Here is a 25,762-nt window from a genome sequence, read left to right on the forward strand (position 1 = left end):
AGTTGGAGGTGACACTGCGGGGCTGACACTGGGGTAGGGCCTTAAAAGCCGTCCCCATCGGGTCGTCTGAATCTCAGCCCCTCTACTGTCTCAGTGCCTGCTCTTTTCCGTCGGGGCATTTTTGCCGTCTGTAATGTCACTTGTGGCCGCCCACCAGACTGTAGACTTCCCAAGGGCAGGACCTGGTTGGTTTTGCTCTCTGACGTCTCCCAGGGCCTACGTGACACATGCTGAGCGTGTTCGAGAGGCACGTAATCTAGTGGTTAAGGGTATGGATTTGGGAACCAGACCTCTTTGGGTTCAAACCCCTGCTCTGCAACGTACAAGCTGTGTGACCATGGGCAAGCCACTGGCCTCTCTGTGCCCCTCAGCGTACCCATCCTCTGCCTTAGGGGCTGTGGTGAGGGCCGGCGGAGCTGCTGTGAAGTGCAGAGCCCCGTGTTTGGTGTGTGGTGACAGCCCAGCGAGTCAGTGTGGTGGGCCGGTGGGGGGTGGTCTCGTCATCACCTGTGAACCAGTGCCGGCCTGAAGAGGAGCCGGGCATCCCAGGCAGAAGCCCCAACGCCTGAAAGAACAAGGTCCGCAAAGGGAGGGAGAACAACACAGTGGGTCGGGGCTGAGCTCAGCCCCAGCTGTCCCTCTCAGCCCCTGAAAAGGTCCGGTTTTTGACCCTCAGGCAGTGGGGGGTCATGGATGACATTTAGACAGAGAAAAGCACTGGTTGGATTTATGTTGAAAGAGGAGAGTGTGGAGGTGACCGTCCAGGTCTGGGTGGGAGACAGTGCCTAAGCCAGGGCCGTGGCCGTGATGATGGAGGCGTTGAGCAGCTGGAACCCTCAGCTGGAGCCCCGGTGAGTGAACATGCAGGGTGGTGGGGAGAAGGCTCTAGGCTGTTGCCCTCGGGCTGACCTGGCAGGAGGTGGTCAGTGTGACTCACATCCACAGTGCTGACCACGGGTCCCCTGATTGCCGCGGAAATGGCTTCCTGCAAAGCAGGGCTTCCCCAGTGGCCGAGAGGGCAGGCTCGCCAGATACCCAGGGTGCCCCCGAGGATGCGCAGGCTGACACCAGGGCCCCGGGGCTGGAGAGTGTCTGGTGGCCACTCTTTGCTGCTCTCGGTCCAAGTCACAGTCATGGGACTTAGCAGTGACCCGTCGCTGCCCTTTAGCTGACACCATACGTACATTGTCTGGCTGAAGAGTCCCAACACCTGTGAGGGAGGCAGTCAGTCTTCTCCTGGTTTCACAGATGAGGAAACCGAGACTCCGAGCCTCGGATCCTTGCGCGTGGCGTCCGAGTTCAGAGGTGGGGCCAGGCTCATCCCACTCCAAAGCTGCGCCACCGCCCAGCCCAGCTGTGCGGGCACCAGCCCCACGTGGAGAGGACAGAGCAGACAGAAAGACACCCGGGGACCCCATCCACTGCCCGCCAGCCCCCGACGACAGGGCCCAGCTTCCTCAGGAGCTGGGGACAAGGGCAGGGCCTCCAAAGGTTACTGCCAACAGCCCAGAGCTGGACAAGTCAGCGGGCTGTCTTTTAGAACTGGTAACCATTGTCAGTGTTTTTATCCCCCCTTCTTAAAATAGCCAGCTGAGTTACTTTTGTGGTTAAAACCAAAAATAGAACACATATCCCCAGATTCCTGTGGGTTAAAATTTCTGCCCTTAACGGAGCATGCCTGCCCCTTGGACATGTTTATTAAGGAAGTCTTAGACTTCTCCCAGATCTGAGGGGAGGGGTCTGGGTACACCTCTCTTCTGGAATTGATCAGATGGCTCTTGTCTCTCTTCTGCCCTTCCTCCTCTTCCTCTCCACCACCCCACACCTATTTAGACTGACTGAAGCTCCCCCCTTTCCCCCGACTCCCTCCAAAAAACTCCATCCTCTTAATGGCTCTGCCCACGACTGGCACTCAGGACTAAAGAACTTGGCACCTGTACTCAGGTTAGCATCAGACTCGCGCTCCAGGGGTCCTGACGCATCCACCTTGGTTCCTTGGGATGGCTTGCCTCTTACTCATAAATGTCCCAGCTGCCCCCTTAGCAGCCCGCTGGCTGTTCCAAAATGATCATAATCCCTTCTGAAACCCCGCCCTTCTCTCCCACAGGAGAAGGGAGGCGCCCATCGTTTTCAGCGGTCACTGGGAGAGGTCATAGGGGATCAATGGTGGGACCACTGAGAGGGCTGCTAGTGGAGGAGGGGGCAGATGGCCTGAGGGGTCCAGGCGGATCCTTCTGGAAAAGCAGAGCTCCCTGACTCCTGATGGGAGACGGGGGCAGTGGCATCCACAGCCATCCTCCCTTTCCACCATGTGTGACCTCTCCAGGCCTCAGGTTCCTCATTAGACAAGGGCAATAGTGTAGCCTTGTAGGTGTGAGGGTTGAATCACCTTCTTTACATAAACAGCTAACAGCTAACAAATGCTTGGTGTTACCTAGCATCTAACTTGGGAAGTTAAAATATTCCCGTTGTGGAAGGGCCCAGCTGGGGGCAAGGGAGCCTTTGAAGGGGCATGGGAGGGACACAGTCACTTTCAAGCTCCGGAAGGTTCACTCTGGGTCAGCATGGAGGACGCACGGGGGCAGGGAGGCAGGAGGAGCCGGGGCGTGGCTGACGAGGGCGGGGCGGTGGCCCAGCTGGGGCAGTGAGGGCAGGGCGGGAAGGGGAGGCCGGGATGGAGAGAGCCTCAGGGGCTGGAACTGGCAGGACTCAGGGGCCCCTTAGAGGTGGTCGGGAGTCAGGTTGGCGAATCCCCCAGGCCAGGAAGTCACTGAGATGTGGCTTCTGAAGGAGGAGCAGTTCTGCGTGGCTGACCAGCCGCCATCCCCCAGACCCTCCAAAGCAGGGCCCAGCCCCCCGCTCAGGAGGCACTTGTCCAGCTCTCTTTGGTTCTTCTTATGTGGTTCAGTATGTGTGTGACTCCCAGGGGTGGGAGTGTGGCCCAAAGAAGCCACACCCAGGACATAGTTGTGGGATGAGCGAGTCCATCTTTCACCCATTTAAAGGGCAACCTTTCTCATCCCCTCTCTCAGCCCTAACCCAGGAGCAAAGCAACCCACCCTGCTGCTGGGTCCATACCTGGATGCCTCAGCTGCCTGGCATGTGTCCTAGGCCACCCTGGCATCCATCCAGCCCGCAGGACCCAAGGGGGACCCAGGGTGGAACTGAAGTCAGGCCAGTTTCAAAACCAGGATCATGGAAGCCACCGTTGTAGGGAGCTGACTGTGCCAGCCCAGGCCAGGCTCTGCCCACAGGATGGGGCTGCCTGCCCAGCTGGAAGAGGGCCCTGCCCAGTCACACGGAGTCTGCCCCGTCTATCCTGACGGGCCTGGCTCGGAATGCGGCTTCTCTGGGCACCACAGGGCAGGGACCGTGTCCATCTGTCCACACCGCATCCCCAGTGCCTAGAGCAGGCCTGCCACGTCAGTAGCTGTGCGACGGACGCGTGAGGGGTCTCACCCGAGAGCAGGGTGGTGAGAGAGCCTCCCTTGCACCATCGCGTGGAATAAGAGCTCCGTGTGCCCGGTCCATCGGGGCTCCTGGGAGATGCCCACAGAGCTATGCCCGCGGGTGCACTCAGGCCGCGGGTGTGAGGGCTCCGAGCCTGGAGCCAGGTTTTGAAGCCGAAGACACAGCTGTGATGGGGGAACTTGGCTACTGCCCTAAACGCTGATCCAACCGATGGTTAAAAACTCGTGTGTGGTCCTGACAGACCCGCAGGAGTAACGTGCGGGGCGGAATCTTGCCTGAGACAAGCAGAGTATGGAATTGTCTCTGCACACTCTGCTGGAACTTGGTCTTTTTCTTTTTTTTTTTTTTAACATCTTTATTGGAGTATACTTGCTTTACAGTGTTGTGTTAGTTTCTGCTGTATAACAAAGTGAATCAGCTATATGCATATGTATATCCCCATATCCCCTCCCTCTTGCGTCTCCCTCCCGCCCTCCCTATCCCACCCCTCTAGGTGGTCACAAAGCACCAGGCTGATCTCCCTGTGCTATGCGGCTGCTTCCCACTAGCCATTTATTTTACATTTGGTAGCGGCTATGTGTCCATGCCACTCTCTCACTTCGTCCCAGCTTACCCTTCCCCCCTCTCCGTGTCCTCAAGTCCATTCTCTACGTCTGTGTCTTTATTCCTGTCCTGCCCCTAGGTTCATCAGAACCAATTTTTTTTTTTTAGATTCCATATATATGTGTTAGCATACGGTATTTGTTTTTCTCTTTCTGACTTACTTCACTCTGTATGACAGACTCTAGGTCCCTCCACCTCACTACAAGTAATTCAATTACCTTTCTTTATATGGCTGAGTAATATTCCATAGTATGTATGTGCCACATTTTCTTTACCCATTCATCTGTCGATGGACACTTAGGTTGCTTCCATGTCCTGGCTATTGTAAACAGTGCTGCAATGAACATTGTGGGTACATGTCTCTTTTTGAATTATGGTTTTCTCAGGGTATATGCCCAGTAGTGGGATTGCTGGTTCATATGGTAGTTCTATTTTTAGTTTTTTAAGGACCCTCCATACTGTTCTCCATAGTGGCTGTAACAATTTACATTCCCACCAACAGTGCAGGAGGGTTCCCTTTTCTCCACACCCTCTCCAGCATTTATTGTTTGTGCACATTTTGATGATGGCCATTGTGACTGGCGTGAGGTGATACCTCATTGTAGTTTTGATTTGCATTTCTCTAATGATTAGTGATGTTGAGCATCTCTTCATGTGTTTGTTGGCAGTCTGTATATCTTCTTTGGAGAAATGTCTATTTAGGTCTTCTGCCCATTTTGGGGTTGGGTTGTTTGTTTTTTTGATATTGAGCTGCATGAGCTGCTTGTATATTTTGGAGGTTAATCCTTCGTCAGTTGCTTCCTTTGCAAATATTTTCTCCCACTCTGAGGGTTGTCTTTTCGTCTTGTTTATGGTTTCCTTTGCTGTGCAGAAGCTTTTAAGTTTCATTATGTCCCATTTGTTTATTTTTGTTTTTATTTCCATTCCTCTAGGAGGTGGGTCTAAAAGGACCTTGCTGTGATTTATGTCATAGAGTGTTCTGCCTATGTTTTCCTTTTTATAGTGTCTGGCCTTCCATTTAGGTCTTTAATCCATTTTGAGTTTATTTTTGTGTATGGTGTTAGGAAGTGTTCTAATTTCATTCTTTTACTTGTAGCTGTCCAGTTTTCCCAGCACCACTTATTGAAGAGGCTGTCTTTTCTCCATTGTATACTCTTGCCTCCTTTATCAAAGATAAGGTGACCATATGTGTGTGGGTTTATCTCTGGACTTTCTATCCTGTTCCATTGATCTTTCTGTTTTTGTGCCAGTACCATACTGTCTTGAATACTGATTACTGCTTTGTAGTATAATCTGAAGTCCGGGAGCCTGATTCCTCCAGCTCCATTTTTCTTTCTCAAGATTGTTTTGGCTATTCGGGGTCTTTTGTGTTTCCATACAAATTGTGCAGTTTTTTGTTCTAGTTCTGTGAAAAATGCCATTGGTAGTTTGATAGGGATTGCATTGAATCTGTAGATTGCTTTGGGTAGTAGAGTCATTTTCACAATGTTGATTCTTCCAATCCAAGAACATAGTATATCTCTCCATCTGTTTGTATCATCTTTAGTTTCTTTCATCAGTGTCTTATAGTTTTCTGCATACTATAAGAGTTTTTATCATAAATGGGTGTTGACTTTTGTCAAAAGCTTTTTCTGCATCTATTGAGATGATCATATGGTTTTTCTCCTTCAGTTTGTTAATATGGTTTATCAATCACATTGATTGATTTGCATATATTGAAGAATCCTTGCATTCCTGGGATAAACCCCACTTGATCATGGTTTATGATCCTTTTAATGTGCTGTTGGATTCTGCTTGCTAGTATTTTGTTGAGGATTTTTGCACCTATGTTCATCAGTGGTATTGGCCTGTAGTTTTCTTTTTTTGTGACATCTTTGTCTGGTTTTGGTATCAGGGTGATGGTGGCCTCGTAGAATGAGTTTGGGAGTGTTCCTTCTCTGCTATATTTTGGAAGAGTTTGAGAAGGAAGCTCTTCTCAAATGTTAGCTCTTTAATAAATGTTTGATAGAATTCCCCTGCGAAGCCATCTGGTCCTAGGCTTTTGTTTGTTGGAAGATTTTTAATCACAGTTTCAATTTCAGTGCTTGTGCTTGGTCTGTTTATATTTTCTATTTCTTCCTGGTTCAGTCTCGGAAGGTTGTGCTTTTCTAAGAATTTGTTCATTTCTTCCAGGTTGTCCATTTTATTGGCATAGAGTTGCCTGTAGTGATCTCTCGTGATCCTTTGTATTTCTTCAGTGTCAGTTGTTACTTCTCCTTTTTCATTTCTAATTCTATTGATTTGAGTCTTCCTTTTTTTTCTTGATGAGTCTGGCCAATGGTTTATCAATTTTGTTTATTTTCCCAAAGAACCAGCTTTTAGTTTTATTGATCTTTGCTATTGTTTCCTTCATTTCGTTTTCATTTATTTCTGCTCTGATCTTTATGATTTCTTTCCTTCTGCTAACTTTGGGGTTTTTTTGTTCTTCTTTCTCTAATTGCTTTAGGTGTAAGGTGAGGTTGTTTATTTGAGTTGTTTCTTGTTTCTTGAGGTAGGATTGTAGTGCTGTAAATGTCCCTCTTAGAACTGATTTTGCTGCATCCCATAGGTTTTAGGTCATCATGTTTTCATTGCCATTTGTTTCTAAGTATTTTTTGATTTCCTCTTTGATTTCTTCAGCGATCTATTGGTTATTTAGTAGCATATTATTTAGCCTCCATGTGTTTGTATTTTTTACAGTTTTTTTCCTGTAATTGATATCTAGTCTCATAGCATTGTGGTCAGAAAAGGTACTTGATAGGATTTCAATTTTTTAAATTTACCAAGGCTTGATTTGTGACCCAAGGTATGATCTATCCTGGAGAATGTTCCATGAGCACATGAGAAGAAAGTGTATTCTGTTGTTTTGCATGGAAAGTCCTATAAATATCAGTTAAGTCCGTCTTGTTTAATGTATCATTTAAAGCTTGTGTTTCCTTATTTATCTTCATTTTGGATGATCTGTCCATTCGTGAAAGTGAGGTGTTAAAGTCCCCCACTATTATTGTGTTCCTGTTGATTTCCCCTTTTATGGCTGTTAGCATTTGCCTTATATATTGAGGTGCTCCTATGTTGGGTGCATAAATATTTACAATTGTTATATCTTCTTCTTCGATTGATCCCTTGATCATTATGCAGTGTCCTTCTTTGTCTCTTGTGATAGTCTTTATTTTAAAGTCTATTTTGTCTGATATGAGAATTGCTGCTCCAGCTTTCTTTTGATTTCCATTTGCATGGAATATCTTTTTCCATCCCCTTACTTTCAGTCTGTATGTGTCCCTAGGTCTGAAGTGGGTCTCTTGTAGACAGCATATATATGGGTCTTGTTTTGTATCCATTCAGCCAGTCTGTGTGTTTTGGTTGGAGCATTTAATCCATTTACGTTTGAGGTAATTATCGATATGTATGTTCCTAGTACCATTTTCTTAATTGTTTTGGGTTTGTCTTTATAGGTCTTTTCCTTCTCTGTGTTTCCTGCCTAGAGAAGTTCCTTTAGCATTTGTTGTAGAGCTGGTTTGGTGGTGCTGAATTCTCTTAGCTTTCACTTGTCTGTAAAGGTTTTAATTTCTCCATTGAATCTGAATGAGATCCTTGCTGGGTAGAGTAATCTTGGTTGTAGGTTTTCCCTTTCATCACTTTAAGTATGTCCTGCCACTCCCTTCTGGCTTGCAGAGTTTCTGCTGAAAGATCAGCTGTTAACCTTATGGGGATTCCCTTGTATGTTATTTGTTGTTTTTCCCTTGATGCTTTTAATATTTTTTTCTTTGTATTTAATTTTTGATAGTTTGATTAATATGTGTCTTGGCGTGTTTCTCCTTGGATTTATCCTGTATGGGACTCTCGGCGCTTCCTGGACTTGATTGACAATTTCCTTTCCCATATTAGGGAAGTTTTCCACTATAATCTCTTCAAATACTTTCTCAGGCCCTTTCTTTTTCTCTTCTTCTTCTGGAACCCCTATAATTCGAATGCTGGTGCGTTTAGTTTTGCCCCAGAGGCCTCTGAGACTGTCCTCAGTTCTTTTCATTCTTTTTTCTTTATTCTGCTCTGCAGTAGTTATTTCCACCATTTTACCTTCCAGCTCACTTATCCGTTCTTCTGCCTCAGTTATCCTGTCATTGATTCCTTCTAGAGTATTTTTAATTTCAGTAATTGTGGTGTTCATCACTGTTTGTTTGCTCTTTAGTTCTCCTTGATCCTTGTTAAACGTTCCTTGTATTTTCTCCCTTCTGTTTCCGAGATTTTGGATCATCTTATTACTGTCATTATTGTGAATTCTTTTTCAGGTAGGTTGCATATTTCATCTTCATTTATTTGGTCTTGTAGGTTTTTACCTTGCTCCTTCCTCTGCAAAAATTTTTTTGTCATTTCTTTTTTTTGTTTTTGATGGGTGGTGCTGTATTCCTGTCTTACTGGTTGTTTGGCCTGAGACGTCCAGCACTGGAGTTTGCAGGCAGTTAGATAGAGCCGGGTCTTGGTGCTGAGATGAGGACCTCTGGGAGGCCTCACTCCGATTGATATTCCCTGGGGTCTGAGGTTCTCTGTTAGTCCAGTGGTTTGGACTCGGAGCTCCCACCACAGGAGCTCAGGCCCAACCTCCGGCCTGGGAACCAAGATCCTGCAAGCCGGTCACTGGGGGTTCCTCCCGTCCCCTTAAGTGTCTGTGGTCCCTCACCAGTGCCTGGTAAGTGCCCTGGTTGGAAGGAGACACGGATTCTGCATCCTCCTAGTACGCCATCTTGTGTCCAGTTGGAACTTGTTTTAAAGTCAGGTCTGCATGAGGATGGAATCTAGAAGATGGAGAGGGCAGGGAAAGTGGGTGATGTGAACGCAAGGACAGCACTTCGGGGTTTTTTTTTTTTGATTTTTTTTTTTGACTGCGTTGGGTCCTTGTTGCTGTGCACGGGCTTTTTCTAGTTGCGGTGAGCGGGGGCTACTCTTCGTTGCAGTGCACGGGCTTCTCATTGCAGTGGCTTCTCTTGTTGCAGAGCAACAAGGCGCCCGGGTTTCAGGAGTTGTGGCTTGCGGGCTGTGGAGCACAGGCTCAATAGTTTTGGCGCACAGGCTTAGTTGCTCCCGGCATGTGGGATCTTCCCGGATCAGGGCTCGAACCCGTGTCCCCTGCATTGGCAGACGGATTCTTAACACTGCACCACCAGGGAAGCCCCAGCACTTCGATTTTAAAGAACGTTTTTGAACGTCCTATAGTATGTTCTGTTCCTGTGTTCACTGTTTGCCCACCTCCTCTCACACTAGAGCACACGAAAGGCAGCCGGGTCCCAACACTGAGCAGATCTTACAGCAAAGGGCCACCAACTGTGGCCTCGACAGGCCTGGAGAATCTCGTAGTGGCTCCTGGCCTGGAGACCTGACCCCAAGAACCAGATAGACAGGATGGTTGCACAGCATTGTGAATGTAGTAAATGCCACTGAACTGTTCACTTTAAAATGGTTAATTTTATGTTGTGTGACTTTCACCTCAATTGAAAAAAAATAAAAAAGACCCACCACCCACTGAGTACCTGTTTTGCACCAAGTACCATGCATGTGCCTGGTTTGCATCATCAGACACCCTGGGGCGCTTCTACCCACCTACAGACAAGCTAGCTTGTAGAGGAAGACCACGGCCAGGCCTCCTGTTGGTAACAGAGTCGGGATTTAAAACCCTGTGTCCTTGGCTTTGGAGGTAAAGAATATCTCTGGGAGATCTGAGAGGAAACTGGGGGCCTCCAGGAAGAGGGAGCTGGGGGCAGGGGAGGCCGGTAGATTTACTCTCCATTCGATGCCTCTTTGGAGCTTTTGAACCATTTTGAACCATGTGAATGGTTTCCAAGTCAAAAGATAATAAAAGGGTCAAGAGGGAACATTTCTTTACAAAAATCTAAAACAAAACCCTGTCTCTATATTGTCGTGTCAAAAACAAGCACTCTGAGGCCAGGCCCCCTGAACCCCCGTCCCGCTCACCCATCTGGTAGACTCAGCCGTGGCTCCCTCCCCAGCCTCGCACGGCTACTCTAACAATTAAGTGACGAAATGGGGCAATGAAGGTGACACCATTTATATGGTGCCTGGCCCATCTCGGGTGCCCGGAAAGCACCCATTGTCCTCCCCACTCCCGCTGAGTTTGTCCGTCTGGGAACCCCACACGCTGGTGTGACCTGTGGTTTCTTGTCCTCAGAGAAAGCTACAGATGGCTCCCTGCAGAGCGAGAACTGGGCACTCAACATGGAGATCTGCGACATCATCAATGAGACCGAGGAAGGGTGAGGACCCCAGGGGAGAGGCGGGACGCCGGCGGGGCGGCCACAACAGCGCGCCTTAAACGTTTCGGAACCACGATCTAGTCTGACTGTCTCATCAAATGGATGAGAAGCCCAGAGATATGGGGTGTGCGGCCCACCCAGCAGCAGCAGTGCAGTCGACTGGCCCTTCCTAGGACGTCACCTGGAAGGCATCTTCCTAGGACAAGGCCAGCTGGCAGCTCTTAGAATTAGGAGGAAGCCCCAAGCCCCATCTGCATGCCGCAGGCTAGACTGTGCAGCAGGGACCCCTAGCTTCCCCAGTGAGCAAGAACGGACTTTCGTTTCCTTAAGCTCTGAGGCCAGCAGGGAGGGTTGCTGCCACAGGGAGGGGAGTAGACGTGCAGTGGAACCGAGAGGCTGGTCAAGGTTAGCCTTGGCCGAGCATTTCTGGTGCTCGGGTCCCGGCATCCTGCTTGGGGTCAGGCAGCCCCGCCAGAGATGTGGTGTGGGGCAAGCACCGTGGTCCTGGCTCCTGGGCTCTGACCGGCATCACTGACCAGCGGTGTGACCTTGGGCAAATCACTTTACCTCTCTGGGTCTTTGTCTCAGAAAAGAGCTCTTCCACCCTTCCAGCAATCTGCCCAAGGCCCTGAGGGGAGCAGCGAGGGGATGGATGCAGGGTCACTGTCCTTCTCAGGAGAAACCAGGGAAGGGTTGGGAGGGGTGTGATGACCACAGCCAGCAAGAAGCGCCAGATGAGGCCTCTGTTCCAGAAAAACAGGCTCCGCAGTTGGAGCAGGCCTCAGTTCTCTCCCCGTCTTTCACTGGGATGGTCCATTTGCCCTGTGAGGGTTCCTCTCACCACGTGGTGCTTTGTGTGTGGAGGGAGCAGACGGGGAGCACCCAGCTCAGAGCCTGAGGAGGCTGTGGGAGTCTGCAGCACACGGTCAAGGCCAATTAGGACTGCACGGGGGCTGCCAGAACCTTCCAGCTCCCCAGCCGTGTGCCATGGGCTTGCCGAGGCGCTGGGAGGGGACACGCCCCCCTGCATCTGGACTCGTAAGTGTCGGGGGTGAGAGTGGTGGGCGGGCGGCAGGGCCACCAAGAGAGGAGACTGAGGCAGAAAACCTCACTGAGCCTCTTCTTGAATGTCGGGGCTGAAAGTCACTGCTGTGTCCTTGGAGAAGCAAGTCCCCATCTCCCTTGTAAACGTAGGCAGAACTGGGGTCAGACTTGTTCAGGTGCTATTGATTTGAGCACCTCCTGGGTTCCAGGCTCTGCACGAGGCCCAGGGGACCCAGCAGTGAGCCAGGCAGATGTGACCCTTGACCTCACAGAGCTTGTCATCTAAGCTTTAGTCTCTCGTCCACTCCCGCCTTGGGTTGTGTGTGGCCTCCGTGCCACCCACTTTGTGCTGTGCTCTTGGCAGTGTACTAGACACACGGTAGGCCCACAGTAGTGGCACACAGGCCAGAACTTCTGGGTCACTCTGTAAGGAGTGGAAACAAGTCCCTTAAGAGAGCTGACGTGGCCACAGGGGAGTGGCCAAGCCAGGAACAGAAGCCACCTTCCCCTGAGATGGAGCCCAGAGGGCGAGGGGCTGCCCCAGGGCATTGGGTTGAAAAGCGCCCTCACACTTCAGGGGCAGGGTCCCACCCCGTTAGGGGCCGTGGCCCTTCACCCCTCGTGTCATCTCCGTCACAGCCACCCCCACGCAAGTCTCTTCCAGAAAGCCTTGCCTGCCGCCTTCACTCCTGTCGGGGGGCCCATGTCATGTCAGGGTTCCCGACTCTGTCGACTCGCCCGTGATGGCTTTGGCACTGACAGTCTGACAGATGCCCAGCAGACAGCAGGACAGGCCCTCCCCGGCCTAAGAAGTGTTGCTTGAGCTCCTGTAGCGTGCTGGGCTCTGGGGAGGCAAAGTGTCAGAGGAGGACGCCACCCCTGGCCTCTAGGGAGCATCCTCTCTAGCCGGGCAGTCCCAGGGTCAGTGCACCCAGGAGATGGAGGACTGGGGAAGCGCCACGGGTGAAGCGGATTTTAGCTGGGCTTCTACCCGGTAGATGTGGAAGTTGGGGGGGCCACGAAGACTCCTAGGCCAGGACAGTCCGGGCAACGTGGCTTTCCCCTGTACAGGGCTGAGCGGCAAGGGTGCAGGCGGCAGGCCTGGGGGCGTCAGTGGAGTTACCGATGGGGTGGGGAGAACAGGCTGCCGCCGGCTTCCCTGCCATGACCACGCAGCCTCCCCAGCCCTTCCCTCCACCTTCCTCCAACGCTCAGCGGCCTCCTTTCATCTCCTCCCCGCCCGCCTGCCCGGGCCCTGGTCCAGGCTCCTGCCTCCACGAACCGCGTGCCCTGCTCCCCGCAGCTGGCTGCATCCCATCCTTCACGCTCAGCTGTGGCGCCACCTCCTGGGAGAAGACTTCCCTGACCTCCGGCACCCACCCGCCCGCCCACACTCACACACTCACACTCGCTCTTACCTCGGAACCTGCTTGCTTCCCTCCCTTGGGTGGGTCTCCCTGGAACATGTGATCCTTGAAGCAGGGCCGAGGGTCTTATTCACCAGTGCGTCCCAGCACCCAGCCTGGTGTGGGCACATCTGGTGCCTGATAAGGCCTGGGTGGAAACAGGGGTGAGCAGAGGAGCTGGCCAGGATGGGGCACAAGAACTCTGTGCCTGCAGCTTATTGGTGCTTAACCTTCACTACTGCATATAAAGCCCCAGGGGCACGGTGGGCATGCAGATCCCCTGAGAGCTTGCTTCAGGGGGTCTAGGGTTGGGTCTGGGGTTCCGCATGTTTAACAAGCACTCACACCTCCCCACTAAGGGATTCTAGTGCAGGGTGTCCAGAGACTGCTCACTGAGAATCCCTGCCAGGCAGTCGTCATCTACTGAGGATTCTGGTGGGACAGGAAGATTCTGATGTGATTAGAACCTGGGCACACAAAACAGGGTGGGACCAAGGGAGACGGGTAAATAAGAGCCGTTCCGTCTCCCAGTGCCTCCTGACCTTAGGCGCGCAGCCTCCTCTGTGGGGTAAGGAGGTTCCATTCCTCAGCCCGTCCTTCCCCTTGTCCTTCTTCCCAGCCCCAAAGATGCCTTCCGAGCAGTGAAGAAGAGAATCGTGGGGAATAAGAACTTCCACGAGGTGATGTTGGCTCTCACGGTGAGTGCCCCGTCCCTCCATCCACAGCGGGACCACAGTCCCCTGGGGGCCCAGCAGGACTCCCAGCCCCCCTGGGGCTACCCTTTCAAGGGCTGTGGTCAGCCTTCAAGGCACTGTCCTGTCTACACGGCTGGCCAACGAGGAGTGGCAAGAGAAGCTATTTGGAAAAGTTCCCTCTAACCTACCGGTGCAGGGAGCAGACACACTGAGGCCCACACCCCTCAAGGGCCCGTCATGGGACGCGTGGGCAGAGGACCTGCCGGTGACACAGAAGCTCAGTGCACCCAGGCCTCTGGGGGGCAGTACCCAAGTTGGGTTCCAGTTGGCACTTGGCCTAATTGGCCCTGAAAAACGAACATAAAGCAAAGGCCAGAGGCTGAGGACAGTCCTTGCTCACAGCAGGGCGGGACAGGCAGGAGTTGGCAGCCTGGCAGTCAGGGTGGGCTTGGCTGGGGAGTGGGGGCGCGAGCTCTCTGTCTCCGCCTCCCCCGTGGCAGCACTTACATCTGGATCCATTTGCTCAGCTGAAGATCAGAGGCAGCTCCTGCCCGGGAATAGAGAGACAGGAGCGGGGACAGGAGTGGGGAGGGAAGGTGGGCGCCTTTGTCGCAGGCCGCGAAGTCGCCATTTGATTGAAAGTTCTCTGGTTTACACCTGGAGAGCCACCTCCCCTCTAGACTGTGTTCAGCTCAGAGACGGCCTCGGGACAGGGTTCTGTGGGCACCAGAGCCACTCAGCCAGGGGCTCCAGCCAGCGCGCGGCCCTCTGCCCGCCCGAGTCCCCTCCCCACCCCAGCCAGCCAGCTGCCGAATCTGGTGTGATCCCGTCTCCTCCATGTCCTGGGTCTCACTTCAGGGAGCTGCATCCTCTGCTGGGCCTCCCCACTGGGACATGGGTGGGGTGTGAGGGTGGGGACCCGGGCGCTCCCGCTCCTCTGCTGGGTGCTCACGGGCACCGCACGGCCTCCAGGTCCTGGAAACCTGCGTCAAGAACTGCGGGCACCGCTTCCACGTGCTGGTGGCCAGCCAGGACTTCGTGGAGGGCGTGCTGGTGAAGACCATCCTGCCCAAGAACAACCCGCCCACCATCGTGCACGACAAGGTGCTCACCCTCATCCAGGTGAGCGCGGGCGGCCGCGGGCGGGACGGGAGGAAGGTGCCCCCACCACTGCTACTCTCGCGTCTGTTCTCTTGGGTTCGTCTTGCTCCTCTGCCGACGGGACCTCTAAGGGGGGGTCGGGGGGAGCCTTGCTGGCTGAGGGCCTTGCTGTGGAGCGGGCTGTCCAGGTGATGCCACCAAAGGACCAGCGAGTCCAGGAGGGAATTTCTGCTCCCTGGGGGCTGGCAAGCAGGCTCGCAGGGGAGCCGGTGAGCAGTGGTTACCGGCTGTGTCCCCTTGTCCCCTCTCAGTCCTGGGCTGACGCGTTCCGCAGCTCGCCCGACTTGACGGGTGTGGTCGCTGTCTACGAGGACCTGCGGAGGAAGGGCCTGGAGTTCCCCATGACCGACCTGGACATGCTGTCCCCCATCCACACGCCCCAGAGGGTGAGGAGCGGCGGGCAGGGGCAGCGGGAGTCACCCCCAGAGCAGGTGCTGCTTCCTGGTGGCCCCGACCTGCCAGCCTCACGGATTCAGCTTGTTGCCTTCTAGACCGTGTTCAACTCAGAGACACCGTCAGGACAGAATTCTTCTGTGGGCACTGATGCCAGTCATCAAGGGGACTCCGGCCAGCACAACACCCCGCTGCCCACCTTGGCCCTACTCCCCAGCGACACACCCATAACGCCAACCGCTGAGCAGGTAAACAAGCCTGGGCCGTAGCCACACAGGTCAGGATGTGGGCCTCCCCCTCCCCACAAGTCAGGGCAGGCCCCTGTCAGTGTGGAAATTACTCTGCCCAGTCCTCAGGGCAGCCCCACAGGGCATGTGTCATCCTTCCTGTTGGGAGGTGAGGCTCAGAGAGATCAGTTCACTTGCCCAGAGCCACACAGTTCAGCAGAGACAGAGCTGGGATTCAAGCGCAAATCTGACTCCAGGCAGGCTCTGTCCTGCACCTGGGCCCTTCTCCAAACTGTGCCTTCCGTGGAGCCCTGCGGGCAGCTCCAGGGAGAGGAAGCACCCAGCAAGCAGCCCTTCGGCCGCAGCGGCTCCACTTCCTTGCTGGGGTTTGCTCAGGGTCTCACGTAAGATTTCATTTGGACGGAGGTTCTTGCTAAAAACGTTTCTAAAACATCTGTATAGAAAAAAATTTAAACCCTTGCCTGGCACCATGATGCTTCCCACCAAGCCCCAAGAAGAAGGTTTGAGTCATAGTGTAAGATCCTGGAGGCCGGGCCTGGGCCTCGTTTTCTGGGGCCCCGTGAGTAGCTTTGCAAGACTGCCTTCCTCAGACCAGGCCGCCTGTCCCTCGGCCCCTCCCCACTGCCAGTGAGGCCAGCGCCCTGCACATTGGCCCCGAGCAGTTTGTGGCAGCCTTAGCCGCCGCCCTACGAGGGACATCCACAGCCATGACCGGCATTCCTGGGTGCGCGGTCATTTTAGTCGTGGATGGCGGGGTTGCTCGAGGCCTGCACACTGGGGATGCCCACTTTTGAGGTGTTTTACAAACTTCTACGGTATCGTTTGGTCTTAACAAACAAATAAACTTACCAACAGCCTTTCATACCCAAACCTATTTAAAGAGAAACCTCTGTACTTATAGCAAGTTAAGAAATCAACCCCCAGAGTTACAAATAACATTACTGGAAAAGTTTTCCTAACAGGCCCAATAATTAAAAGTGCATAAAAGTGGTAAAATCACCCTGGGATCCAAAACTGATCTAACCTGGTTATAATTTTAACCAATTTGCCTGAAGTCTGGCACCTGTGTGGATTCAGACTCTGATTATGTCCAGTGGAAGAAGGTTCTTGCTAAACAAGACCGAGTAGTCTGTTTAATTTCAGTGTCCCCTTCTGTCTCCTGGGACACGTTAAGGCTTTCAGGCAGCACTGATGTAACTCCCAGACTCCTTGTAATTAGGTCCCATCTGACCTGGACATGCTGGGTTTGGGATCAGTTGTTTTTCCCTTGCTTCTGCCAGGAGCGTTTGTTAAACAGGCCAAATGTACCAAACGTTTTACGGGTCTGGAAGCTGCTGGCAAACCGTAGTGGGCCTGTGTCTGCACTCCCACTTCTTCATCTGTAAGGGTTGGGCAGTGATACCTTCCTCATGAGACTATGGTCAAGGTTAAGTGGCAACATACATTAAGTGCTTGGGCCTTAGAGGTGATCAAAATGGTGGCTGCCCTCACAGGCAGGCGCCGTGAATTTATATGGTGACACTGATTCTGAAATCAGCTGGTTCAGCCAACTGAGGATGCACCAGCGTTCCCCAAAACGTAGGCTGCTCAATCCTAGACCCGTGAGGTAGCCCATGATCAAAGGGTTCATCAACCAGATCAGGTTTGGGAACGTCCACACTGGTCCCTTCCTGGACATTCACAGTGTCCACGTTGTCCATGAGGACAGGAAACGCCGCAGCAGGGGCCTTTCCCCACCTCACCTGAGTACAGAGACTGTGCGACTCGATTTACAGCTATTCCCCAAGCCAAGACTGGGACCCCTCTGATCGTTGAAAACCTGCTCACGTCCCTTTAACGAGTGCTCAGTCTCAGCTTCATACTCAGGGTGGGGGGCGGCACTGGGTCTCATCCTCGGAAGAGTCTGGGGCACCAAAGCGGACCAGGAGCAAGACAGAACCGGGTCCTCCTAGGAGGGAGGAACCCCCCCCCCTCCAGGGCCTTGTTAGGCGCCAAGCACCCAGGAGATGCCAGAGCCCTCCAGCCACACTCAGGGCCGCCTCCGCCCTCAGCTTCTTTCCTCCTGGCCTCTCCCTGCACTGGGCGCCTTGTAACAGTTGCTAACATCTCTGTAAGGGGGTCAGCGGGGGTGAGGGCAAGCCTACCATGGGCCTCTTGGCGCAGGGCTGTGGCCCGGGAGCCTAGAGAGGGTGCCGGCAGGTCGGGCTGCTAGTGTCAGGCTGTGTCCCAGGAGTGGCAGAGGCTCCAGACCCCGGCCTCTCTCAGCGGGGCCAACCGTGTGTTCCAGATCGGGAAGCTGCGCAGTGAGCTGGAGATGGTGAGCGGGAACGTGAGGGTGATGTCGGAGATGCTGACGGAGCTTGTGCCCACCCAGGCGGAGCCGGCAGACCTGGAGCTGCTACAGGTGAGCAGCAGTCGCCCGGTTCGGCCTCCCGGCGCCGCCACCGCCACGGTGCTTTCCATAGCGGACTCTGAGCCCCTTGGTCACAGTGGGAGATGGTAAAGCCAGGGACTTTGGGCTCCATCAGATTGGAACTCGGGGCTCTACCACTTGGTGGTTTGAACAGAATAGCCCCTCTTGTCTCAGTTTCCTCATCGGCAAGTTTGCTTTTGTGGTACAAGTTTGACCCGAGTATTAAATAAGGCTTTGCACGTAAAACACCCTCCCTGTGCCTGGTTGTAAATAGCTCCCCATCAGTGGTCTTGAGGAAAAGCTGGAAGGTGAGGTGTCCACCTTTCAGAACATTAAACTTAGCAGGCAGCCCTGAGCCGGGATCTGCAGGCTGGGGCTCCCGTATGTCACGTGATATCCCCAGGGTGCCACCCCCAGCTGGGGCCCCACTTGAGTGAGGGGGTTGTGTGTGGGGAAAGGCACCCTCCCCACAGAGGTCAGTCCTAGACACGCCAAGAAAACTAGGGACCCCCGAGACCCAGGAGTCAACCTGAACCTGTGAGGGGACAGAGGGCTTGGCATGATCACCTCATTTTGTGTCATTCCTGCTGGGCCTCACATTCCTGGAGAGCGAGGCTGGGTTGTGCTCATCTCTCTGTCCCTGGGCCCGACCAAGCTGACACAGTGTTCTTGCTCCGGGGTCCTTACCTTATGGTGGGAGCAGGGGGCAGGGTTGAGGGGAGTGAAGTCAGAGTCTCACAGTTGAGTGAACACACGAATATGAAGAATAAATGACAGGGCTTCCCTGGTGGCGCAGCGGATAGGAGTCTGCCTGCCAATGAAGGGGACACGGGTTCAATCCCTGGTCCGGGAAGATCCCACATGCTGCAGAGCAGCTAGGCCTGTGCGCCACAACTACTGAGCCTGTGCTCTAGAGCCCAAGTGCCACAACTACTGAAGCCCGTGTGCTTAGAGCCCGTGCTCCGCAACAAAAAAGGCCCCGCTCGCCGCAACTAGAGAAAGCCCTCGTGCAGCAATGAAGACCCAACACAGCCAAAAATAAAAATTTTTTTTTTTTTTAAAAAGAATAAATGACAGAAGCTTGAGTGAGTTGGGAAGCGGCAGGATTGCTGTAGTGCAGTTAATTTTGGGTGTCCCAAGCCAAGGCCTTGCGGGTGTGAGCGATTTTGGGGACTCAGAAGGCTGGCTGGCAGGCAGGGGTGACACAGGGACAGCTCATGCACACTGAGCATGTCCTGTGTGCCAGGCTCTGATGTGGACACGTGATATACATTCACTCACTTAATCCTCCCCCTCCCCCCCATGAGGTAGGTACTCTTGTTATCCTCACATCCCAGGTCAGCAAACTGAGGCAAAGAGAGGTCATGGGATGCCCCCAGGGTCACAGGGCTGGTCAGCAACAGAGCTGGGGTATGAACCCAGGACCCTGGCTCCACCAGCTGCTCTTCTGCTCTTGAGAGGGGCAGGAAAGGAAGTAGGGACAAAGCTGCGGTGTGCTTGGTCATGGGGGGAGGAGAGGGGAGGCCCGCAGGATGTTGGAAGTCCCCTGGGCCTGCCCTGCCCCAGCTCAGGCAAGAGAGGAAATCCCGGGAGAGGGTCTGGCCTGGGGGGAGGCGGGGGCAGCAGAGTCTGAAAAGAACCAAAATCAGTGGTCTTCATGATGCCAGGAGAAAAGTGCTGGCGCGTGGCCACAGTCAGCAGTGCCCGACCATCTGTTGGGACCTCAGGACCGTGACCCGGGCCCCTGTCCACCTGATGGCAGGCACCTGAGGACGGAAACACTCAGTCCTACAAATAAAAAGCCTGTAAATGCTTCGGCTTCTATTTTTTTTTCTTTTTCCCAAACAAGTTTAAATACATAACACTAACTGATTAAAAGTCACTTGGCGACGTGGTGACTAAATGCAATGTGGGAACAGAGAAAAAAAGGACGTTAGTGGAAAAACTGGTAAAACCTGAATGAAGTCTGTAGTTAGTTAACAGCACTGTACCCACATCAATGTCATAGTTTTGACAAATGCCAAACTAAGGAGAGGCTGGGTGAAGGCTGTGCTGTCTTATCTTGGCAACTTCTCTGTAAATTTAAAATTATTCCAAAATAAAAAGCATTAAAAAAGAAATTAGAGGGCTTCCCTGGTGGCGCAGTTGTTGAGAGTCCGCCTGCCGATGCAGGGGATACGGGTTCGTGCCCGGTCCGGAAGATCCCACATGACGCGGAGCGGCTGGGCCCGTGGGCCATGGCCGCTGAGCCTGCGCGTCCGGAGGCTGTGCTTCGCAACGGGAGAGGCCACAGCAGTGAGAGGCCCGCATACCGCAAAAAAAAAAAAAAAAAAGAGTAATGAGGCAGACATTCAGAGTTGGGATAATAGTTGGATCATCCAGTTTATTTTTCATGCCTTGGGCACAAAAAACCTCAGTGCACCCAGAGAAGTGGCAAGTGTTCCACCAGCCACCTCACAGTCTTGATTTTTCCACGATGCGGAGGTGAGGGCAGGAGCTTCACCCTGAGGGCCCCACAGCCAGGTTAAACCCACAGCACGGCCCCCATGTTGGTCGTCTCCTGTGTGCTAAACACTTAGAAATGAGATGCCAGTGGTCGTCCGTAGAACCCTAAAAGCTGTTCTGTGCAACCTGAAGTCCAGTCTGGAAACCTCTCCGCCTCCAAGGTGCGCCCAGGGCCAGGTGTCCAGTAGAGACGGCCTCGCTCCGGGTCCAGCAGCCGTGGTTGTCTCACTTCCTCCCCTGGCAGGAGCTCAACCGGACATGCCGAGCCATGCAGCAGCGGGTCCTGGAGCTCATCCCCTGCGTCGCCAATGAGCAGCTGACGGAGGAGCTACTCATCGTCAACGACAACCTCAACAACGTCTTCCTGCGCCACGAACGGTAGCCCCGCTGTCTGCCCCGCCCCGGGCCAGCCGCCCCACCTTCTTCCTTCCCTTCTCCCCTGTTCACACCCTCTGACTTCTCAGGTCCCTCTCAAACACCAGGTCAGCTGCCCAGCACACATGCCCTCAGCTGTCTTCGTCCAGTGTAGGCAGGAGCGCCCGCCCTTCACCCCACACCTCCTTTCCTGCCGCCTGCGTCCCTGCATCCAGGATCACAGCTTAAGCTTTCTAACTTAAGTAGAAAAAGAAGTCATTAGGAGAACAGCCTTTATTGAATGGATAGCTTTCAGAATCCAAAGAAGAATAAAAGTCAGGCCTCCCAGGGGGGCAGGAAGGACAGATGCCAGGGCAGTTCAGGGGCCTCTGGGGCAGAAACTCCTGGACCATGACCCCAGGGTGTCATCATGAATACATGGGCTCCAAACGCTTGCCCACCTTGTACCATTCTGTCCAAGAGTCAGCTCCCCACGAGAAACTCTGATTGGCTCAGCGTCCTTGTGGGATGCAGGTGTGGGAGGGGACAGGCCCCCTTGACCACAGTCCCGCCGGGATCACAGGAAAGGGGGGGAGCAGCTCCCCAGAGGAGCACTTAGGTGCTGTTATAAAGGCAGGGAGAGGTGCTGGGCCTGCAGAAATGATGTCCCCCACGCTTCCTCTGAACCTGTAAAACGGAGCTCATGATTCCTTGTAGATAACTGAGGGCCCGTGCGGTTATGCCTATAAAGCACTCGGTGGTCAGGCTGTCTGGCACAGGGTACCAGTTATGCCAGCCGCCTCCAGCCACTGGTTCATTTCGTGTTTTTGTCCATCAGCAAACACTTGCTGAGTGATTCTGAATCAGGTGAGGGGGCGGGGCCGTGGCAGGCCACGGCTGCCTGGCCTCTCCTGCTTGCTGACCTGGTGGGACTAAGAGCCCCTGCCATTTGCCATGCGGGCCGTGAGGTGGCCCAAGGGCCCGATCTAGGGGTGACTGGGACCCCTCTGACGCCAATTCATCAGACCTTACGTTTGTTGGGTGGTTCGCATGATCCTCACACCTGGGAGGCAGGTTCCACTGTCACCTGCTTATTGATAGACAGGAGACTGAAGTTCAGAAGTGAGGTGATTTACCCAAGGTCACACAGTGAGGGACGGGGCCAGGCAGGAACAGATCTCAGACCGAAGTCCTCAGTCTGCCCACCAGCCCCTTGACCTGTCTAGGGCGGTTTTAAATGGCTCCATAAAGCAGTGTGTCTTCCTTACACCGCTTTAGAGACACACACGCACACACACACACGCACACACGCAAATGTATGTTACCGAACAAGTTCCAAAAACCAGTACTTACCTTTGCTGTGTGCACGCACCCCCGTATTCTTTTCTGCTTTAGTCTATTCCTGTTGTTTATTTAATGCTAATGGTGACTAAGGTGACCAGATAATTGATAATCTAATTGGGACACTTGCAAGTGAAAAACAGGCCCTGCTAATACTTCCCTGGGGCAGCAGGCATAAACTGGATCTGTCCAGGGTAAACCAGGCCGTGTCATCACCCTGTTTGTGACCCACTCTGTTGGTTTTGAGACCTGCAGTGGGAAAAGCTCTGGCCTGGCTGTGCTAAGGGGCCACCCAGTCCTTCTCTTTGACTCAGGTCTTTTCTGTCTCGTAGGTTTGAACGCTTCCGAACAGGCCAGACCGCCAAGGTAAGAGGCTGCTTCTCCGTGATAATGGGAAGAAGGAGGGCTGGGCCCACTTCCCTCCCCAGGTGTCCTGGTTGGGATGTGCCTTCTTAGCCAGAATCTCCAGCGGGGCCCCTTCTCAGTTTTTATGTCCTTGTGCCATTAGGGTAGATAAGGTTCTGCCGCCAGCTGATGCCCCAGGGTCTTCTGAGCCTCCCAGGCCTCCAGCTGAGCTAGATAGGCCAAGGGGAGGGAGCAAGACTCCCTGACTCCCAATCACTGCTGCAGGGACCGGGTGTGTGTGTGGGGGGGGGGAGGTATTACTGGTGACAGATCCTCAGGCAAAGAATGAAGGCGCCAGTGCTTCAGGACAGAAGGGAATGAGGCTGCAGGTCAGGTTGGGAGGATGACGGTGGCCTCTCCCCTGCCCCCAGGCCCCAAGCGAGGCCGAGGTGGCCGCTGACCTGATCGACATGGGCCCTGACCCTGCAGCCACCAGCAGCCTCTCGTCCCAGCTGGCGGGAATGAGTAAGTGCAGCGTGCGGGTTTCTGGGCTGAGGGTACCTTACATACTGCGGACACCCCTGCAGCTCTGGGGGTGCTGTCCCATTACACAGTTGCAGCTGGAGTGCCAACAGCAGAATCTTGGCCCAGACCCCTCCTCGCCAGGGTCCAGTGCTGAATCTTTCTGCAAGGCTGAGCGGCCAGGACAAAACACAGGGGACCCTCCCTTGCAGTCTCACAACTCCTGAGCCCCCTCAGATCTCAGAAATCCCACTGTTGTGTGATTTCCCATCAACACCGTGAATTTCCCCCGGCCTGAATCATCTGGTGAACCTGGGCACGTCACTTGGACATCCTGGGCCCTTTTCCTCCTCTGTAACAGGGGCAGGAATGGGCCCTGCTCACAGGTCATCGTGAGGCCTGGATAAGCTTCTGCACAGAGCGGGCTTAGACCAGGGCCAGGCCCAGAGTGCACTCCTGGTAAGCGTTAGCCATCACCACCGTCGTCACCATGATGAGCGTTATTGGCTGCCTGCTTCACACCAAGCCCTTGGAAGTAATTGAGAGAGAGCAAGTGACTTGCCCCTGGTCCCTCAGCCAGCAGGTGGCCTGCTCCGTCCGTACACACCCCGACCCCACCACCACTCCAGGCCACGCTGCTTCTCCAGAACCAACCTGAGCCTGGCAGGGAGCAGCTCAGCCACAGCTCAGTGTCCAAGGACAGCCAGGCAGACCCTTCACGTGGCCTCTTTGTCCCCACAGACCTGGGCTCCAGCAGCGTGAGGGCTGGCCTGCAGTCTCTGGAGACCTCTGGCCGCCTGGAAGATGAGTTTGACATGTTTGCGCTGACACGGGGCAGCTCACTGGCTGACCAACGCAAAGAGTGAGTGGCCGGGCCCCTGCAGTTTGGGTCGCCCCCTATCGGGGGGGGCCTCTCTCCAGGTCCCTGAGCCCAGTTTGTTGGTGGGCACACCAGCCCCTGCCTGCACCCCCTCAGGATAGCAGAGTTCTTTCCCCCGAGCCAATCCTGGGAGGCCCGGGGAACCCTGTGCCCTACAGGCAGCGATGGATGGGGGGAGGGATGCCTGTAGGTTGATGACCAGCTAGGTGCCAGGATCCTACATGATCCGCTCAGATGAGGAAACCGAGACACTGAGGGGCTGGGTCATTTGCCCCAGGTCAGGCAGCTAATGTTTGGAGGCACTAGGTTGGGAACCCAGGGCCGTCTCGTTCCAAAACACAGTGCCTCCAGCCCAGCCCAGCTCTCCACTGCACTGTAGGCTGTGTACCAAGCCCTCGTGGGCTGGTCCAGTCATTTCTGCTGTTCTGTAACCGGCCAGAGAAGTCCTGCTACCCCACCCAAGTCTGCCTGCTCTGCACTGGAGCTGGGCTTCTGTCCTTCTCTGGGACTGTCCATCGCCATCAGGGAGAGGCTTTCAGCAGCTGAGGCACGCGGCCGAGTGCCCACCAGGGCCAGCTTCCCAGGACCGGCTCCGCGCAGGCTGGAAGTAGTGTGCTTGAGGCTGTTGCCAGCCCTTTGCTCATAACCCCAGGGCAACCAGGATGTACAGCCAAGGAAAGCTCTGGATTCAGGGACCTTCCCAGCAGACTCCCCAGCTCCCTAGTGGTCATTCTGGTGTCTTGGGGGACTGTTGATGGGCCTCCAGAGGGCCCAGGGATCCCCTCTCCACCCTGGACAATCCAGGTGGAACCTGACAGGCTGCCCACTAGCCTAACCAGCCCTGCGCTGTGAGCCGCACCTCTAGGCTGGGGCAGAGCCTGTACTCCCAAGCGCAGGTGCTCCAGGACCAGTGGCTCACGGTCACCTTGGAGTTAGGGGCACACTGAGGCTGCTGTGTTGCTGCAGGCTAGAGTCTGGTGGGACTTGCAGCCTGGAAGGCAGCCTACCCGAGAGCCCCACCCCGGCTGAGGTTTGCTGCTGCACCGTCACTCCTCTGGGGAGCGGGGTCCTGAAGAACAGAGAAAAGCGCACCCGAGCTTGCCCCCTGGGGCCCGCAGTCTCACGGGGGGAGTGACCTGCATGCGGACCGCTGCTGTGCAGGGCCGGGTGCCGTCCTGGAGGGGCGGACCCAGCACTGTGGACTCGGAGGAGGTGCGTGCAGCTCTGCAGAGGGCACTCAGGACTGGACCACGCAGTGGGGAGGTCAAGGTGGCCACTTCAGGCCATGGAACAGTACGTGCAAAGGGTCAGAGACAGGGGAGAATGTTTGACGCCGGGGCCAGGGAAGACGTACTGAGAGGGCAGCAAGTACCGTCTCAGGTCGTGGGTCCTCCTGCAGGCCCTCCCTGGGGAGGGGTTTCCACCCCAGCAGCAAGCGCCCTGCGGGATGGGAGTGTGCCCGAGCCTCCTCTTTGCTTTGCCAGCCTCCCTGGCCGTCCCTCTCTGATGCATCAGCTGGGTCTTCTAGCCCTGGTCACCTGGCTGGCCTTTGGACTCCCCACCTTGCCCTGTACCCTGGGACTCTTGAACCCTCCAAGACCTCTTCTGCCCACCGAGTGTCTGCCCCATGCCTCCCTCTGGCCTGTGCCGACCACAGCTGGCACAGTCACGGCCTCACCAGCTGACCAGGCTCTTCCACTCAGAATGCCAAGTAGAGCCATGGGGACATCTGGGTGAGCAGAGTTAGGGTCGCCTTAGCCAGGTTTGGCCAGAAGCAAGGGTGCTCTCTTTTTTTTTTTAATAAATTTGTTTATTTTTATTTTTGGCTGCGTTGGGTCTTTGTTGCTGCATGCAGGCTAAGTGGCGAGTGGGGGCTACTCTTCGTTGCGGTGCCCAGGCTTCTCATTGCGGTGGTTTCTCTTGTTGCGGAGCACGGGCTCTAGGCGCATGGCCTTCAGTAGTTGTGGTACTCAGGCTCAGTAGTTGTGGCTCGCGGACTTAGTCGCTCTGTGGCATGTGGGATCTTCCCGGACCAGGGCTCGAACCTGTGTCCCCTGATTGGCAGGCGGATTCTTAACTGCTGCGCCACCAGGGGAGCCC

At 54.3% G+C, this 25,762-nt stretch overlaps 1 protein-coding gene across 1 annotated transcript in view; it reads left to right on the plus strand.

The window, feature by feature from the left end:
• The window catches only part of TOM1 (target of myb1 membrane trafficking protein), a 45,543-nt gene that overhangs the window by 12,174 nt on the left and 7,607 nt on the right, over positions 1-25,762 (plus strand). Inside the window, exons 2-11 of the mRNA XM_082665131.1 lie at positions 10,271-10,355; positions 13,425-13,503; positions 14,473-14,622; positions 14,913-15,047; positions 15,153-15,302; positions 17,590-17,706; positions 20,465-20,598; positions 22,248-22,281; positions 22,692-22,785; positions 23,524-23,644. Of these exons, the coding sequence (XP_082521257.1) occupies positions 10,271-10,355; positions 13,425-13,503; positions 14,473-14,622; positions 14,913-15,047; positions 15,153-15,302; positions 17,590-17,706; positions 20,465-20,598; positions 22,248-22,281; positions 22,692-22,785; positions 23,524-23,644 (1,099 nt within the window). The remainder of the gene's footprint in view (positions 1-10,270; positions 10,356-13,424; positions 13,504-14,472; positions 14,623-14,912; positions 15,048-15,152; positions 15,303-17,589; positions 17,707-20,464; positions 20,599-22,247; positions 22,282-22,691; positions 22,786-23,523; positions 23,645-25,762) is intronic.

The sequence above is a fragment of the Grampus griseus genome (genome assembly GCF_964374135.1).
Source record: "Grampus griseus genome assembly, chromosome: 11".
Taxonomy (NCBI): Eukaryota; Metazoa; Chordata; class Mammalia; order Artiodactyla; family Delphinidae; genus Grampus; species Grampus griseus.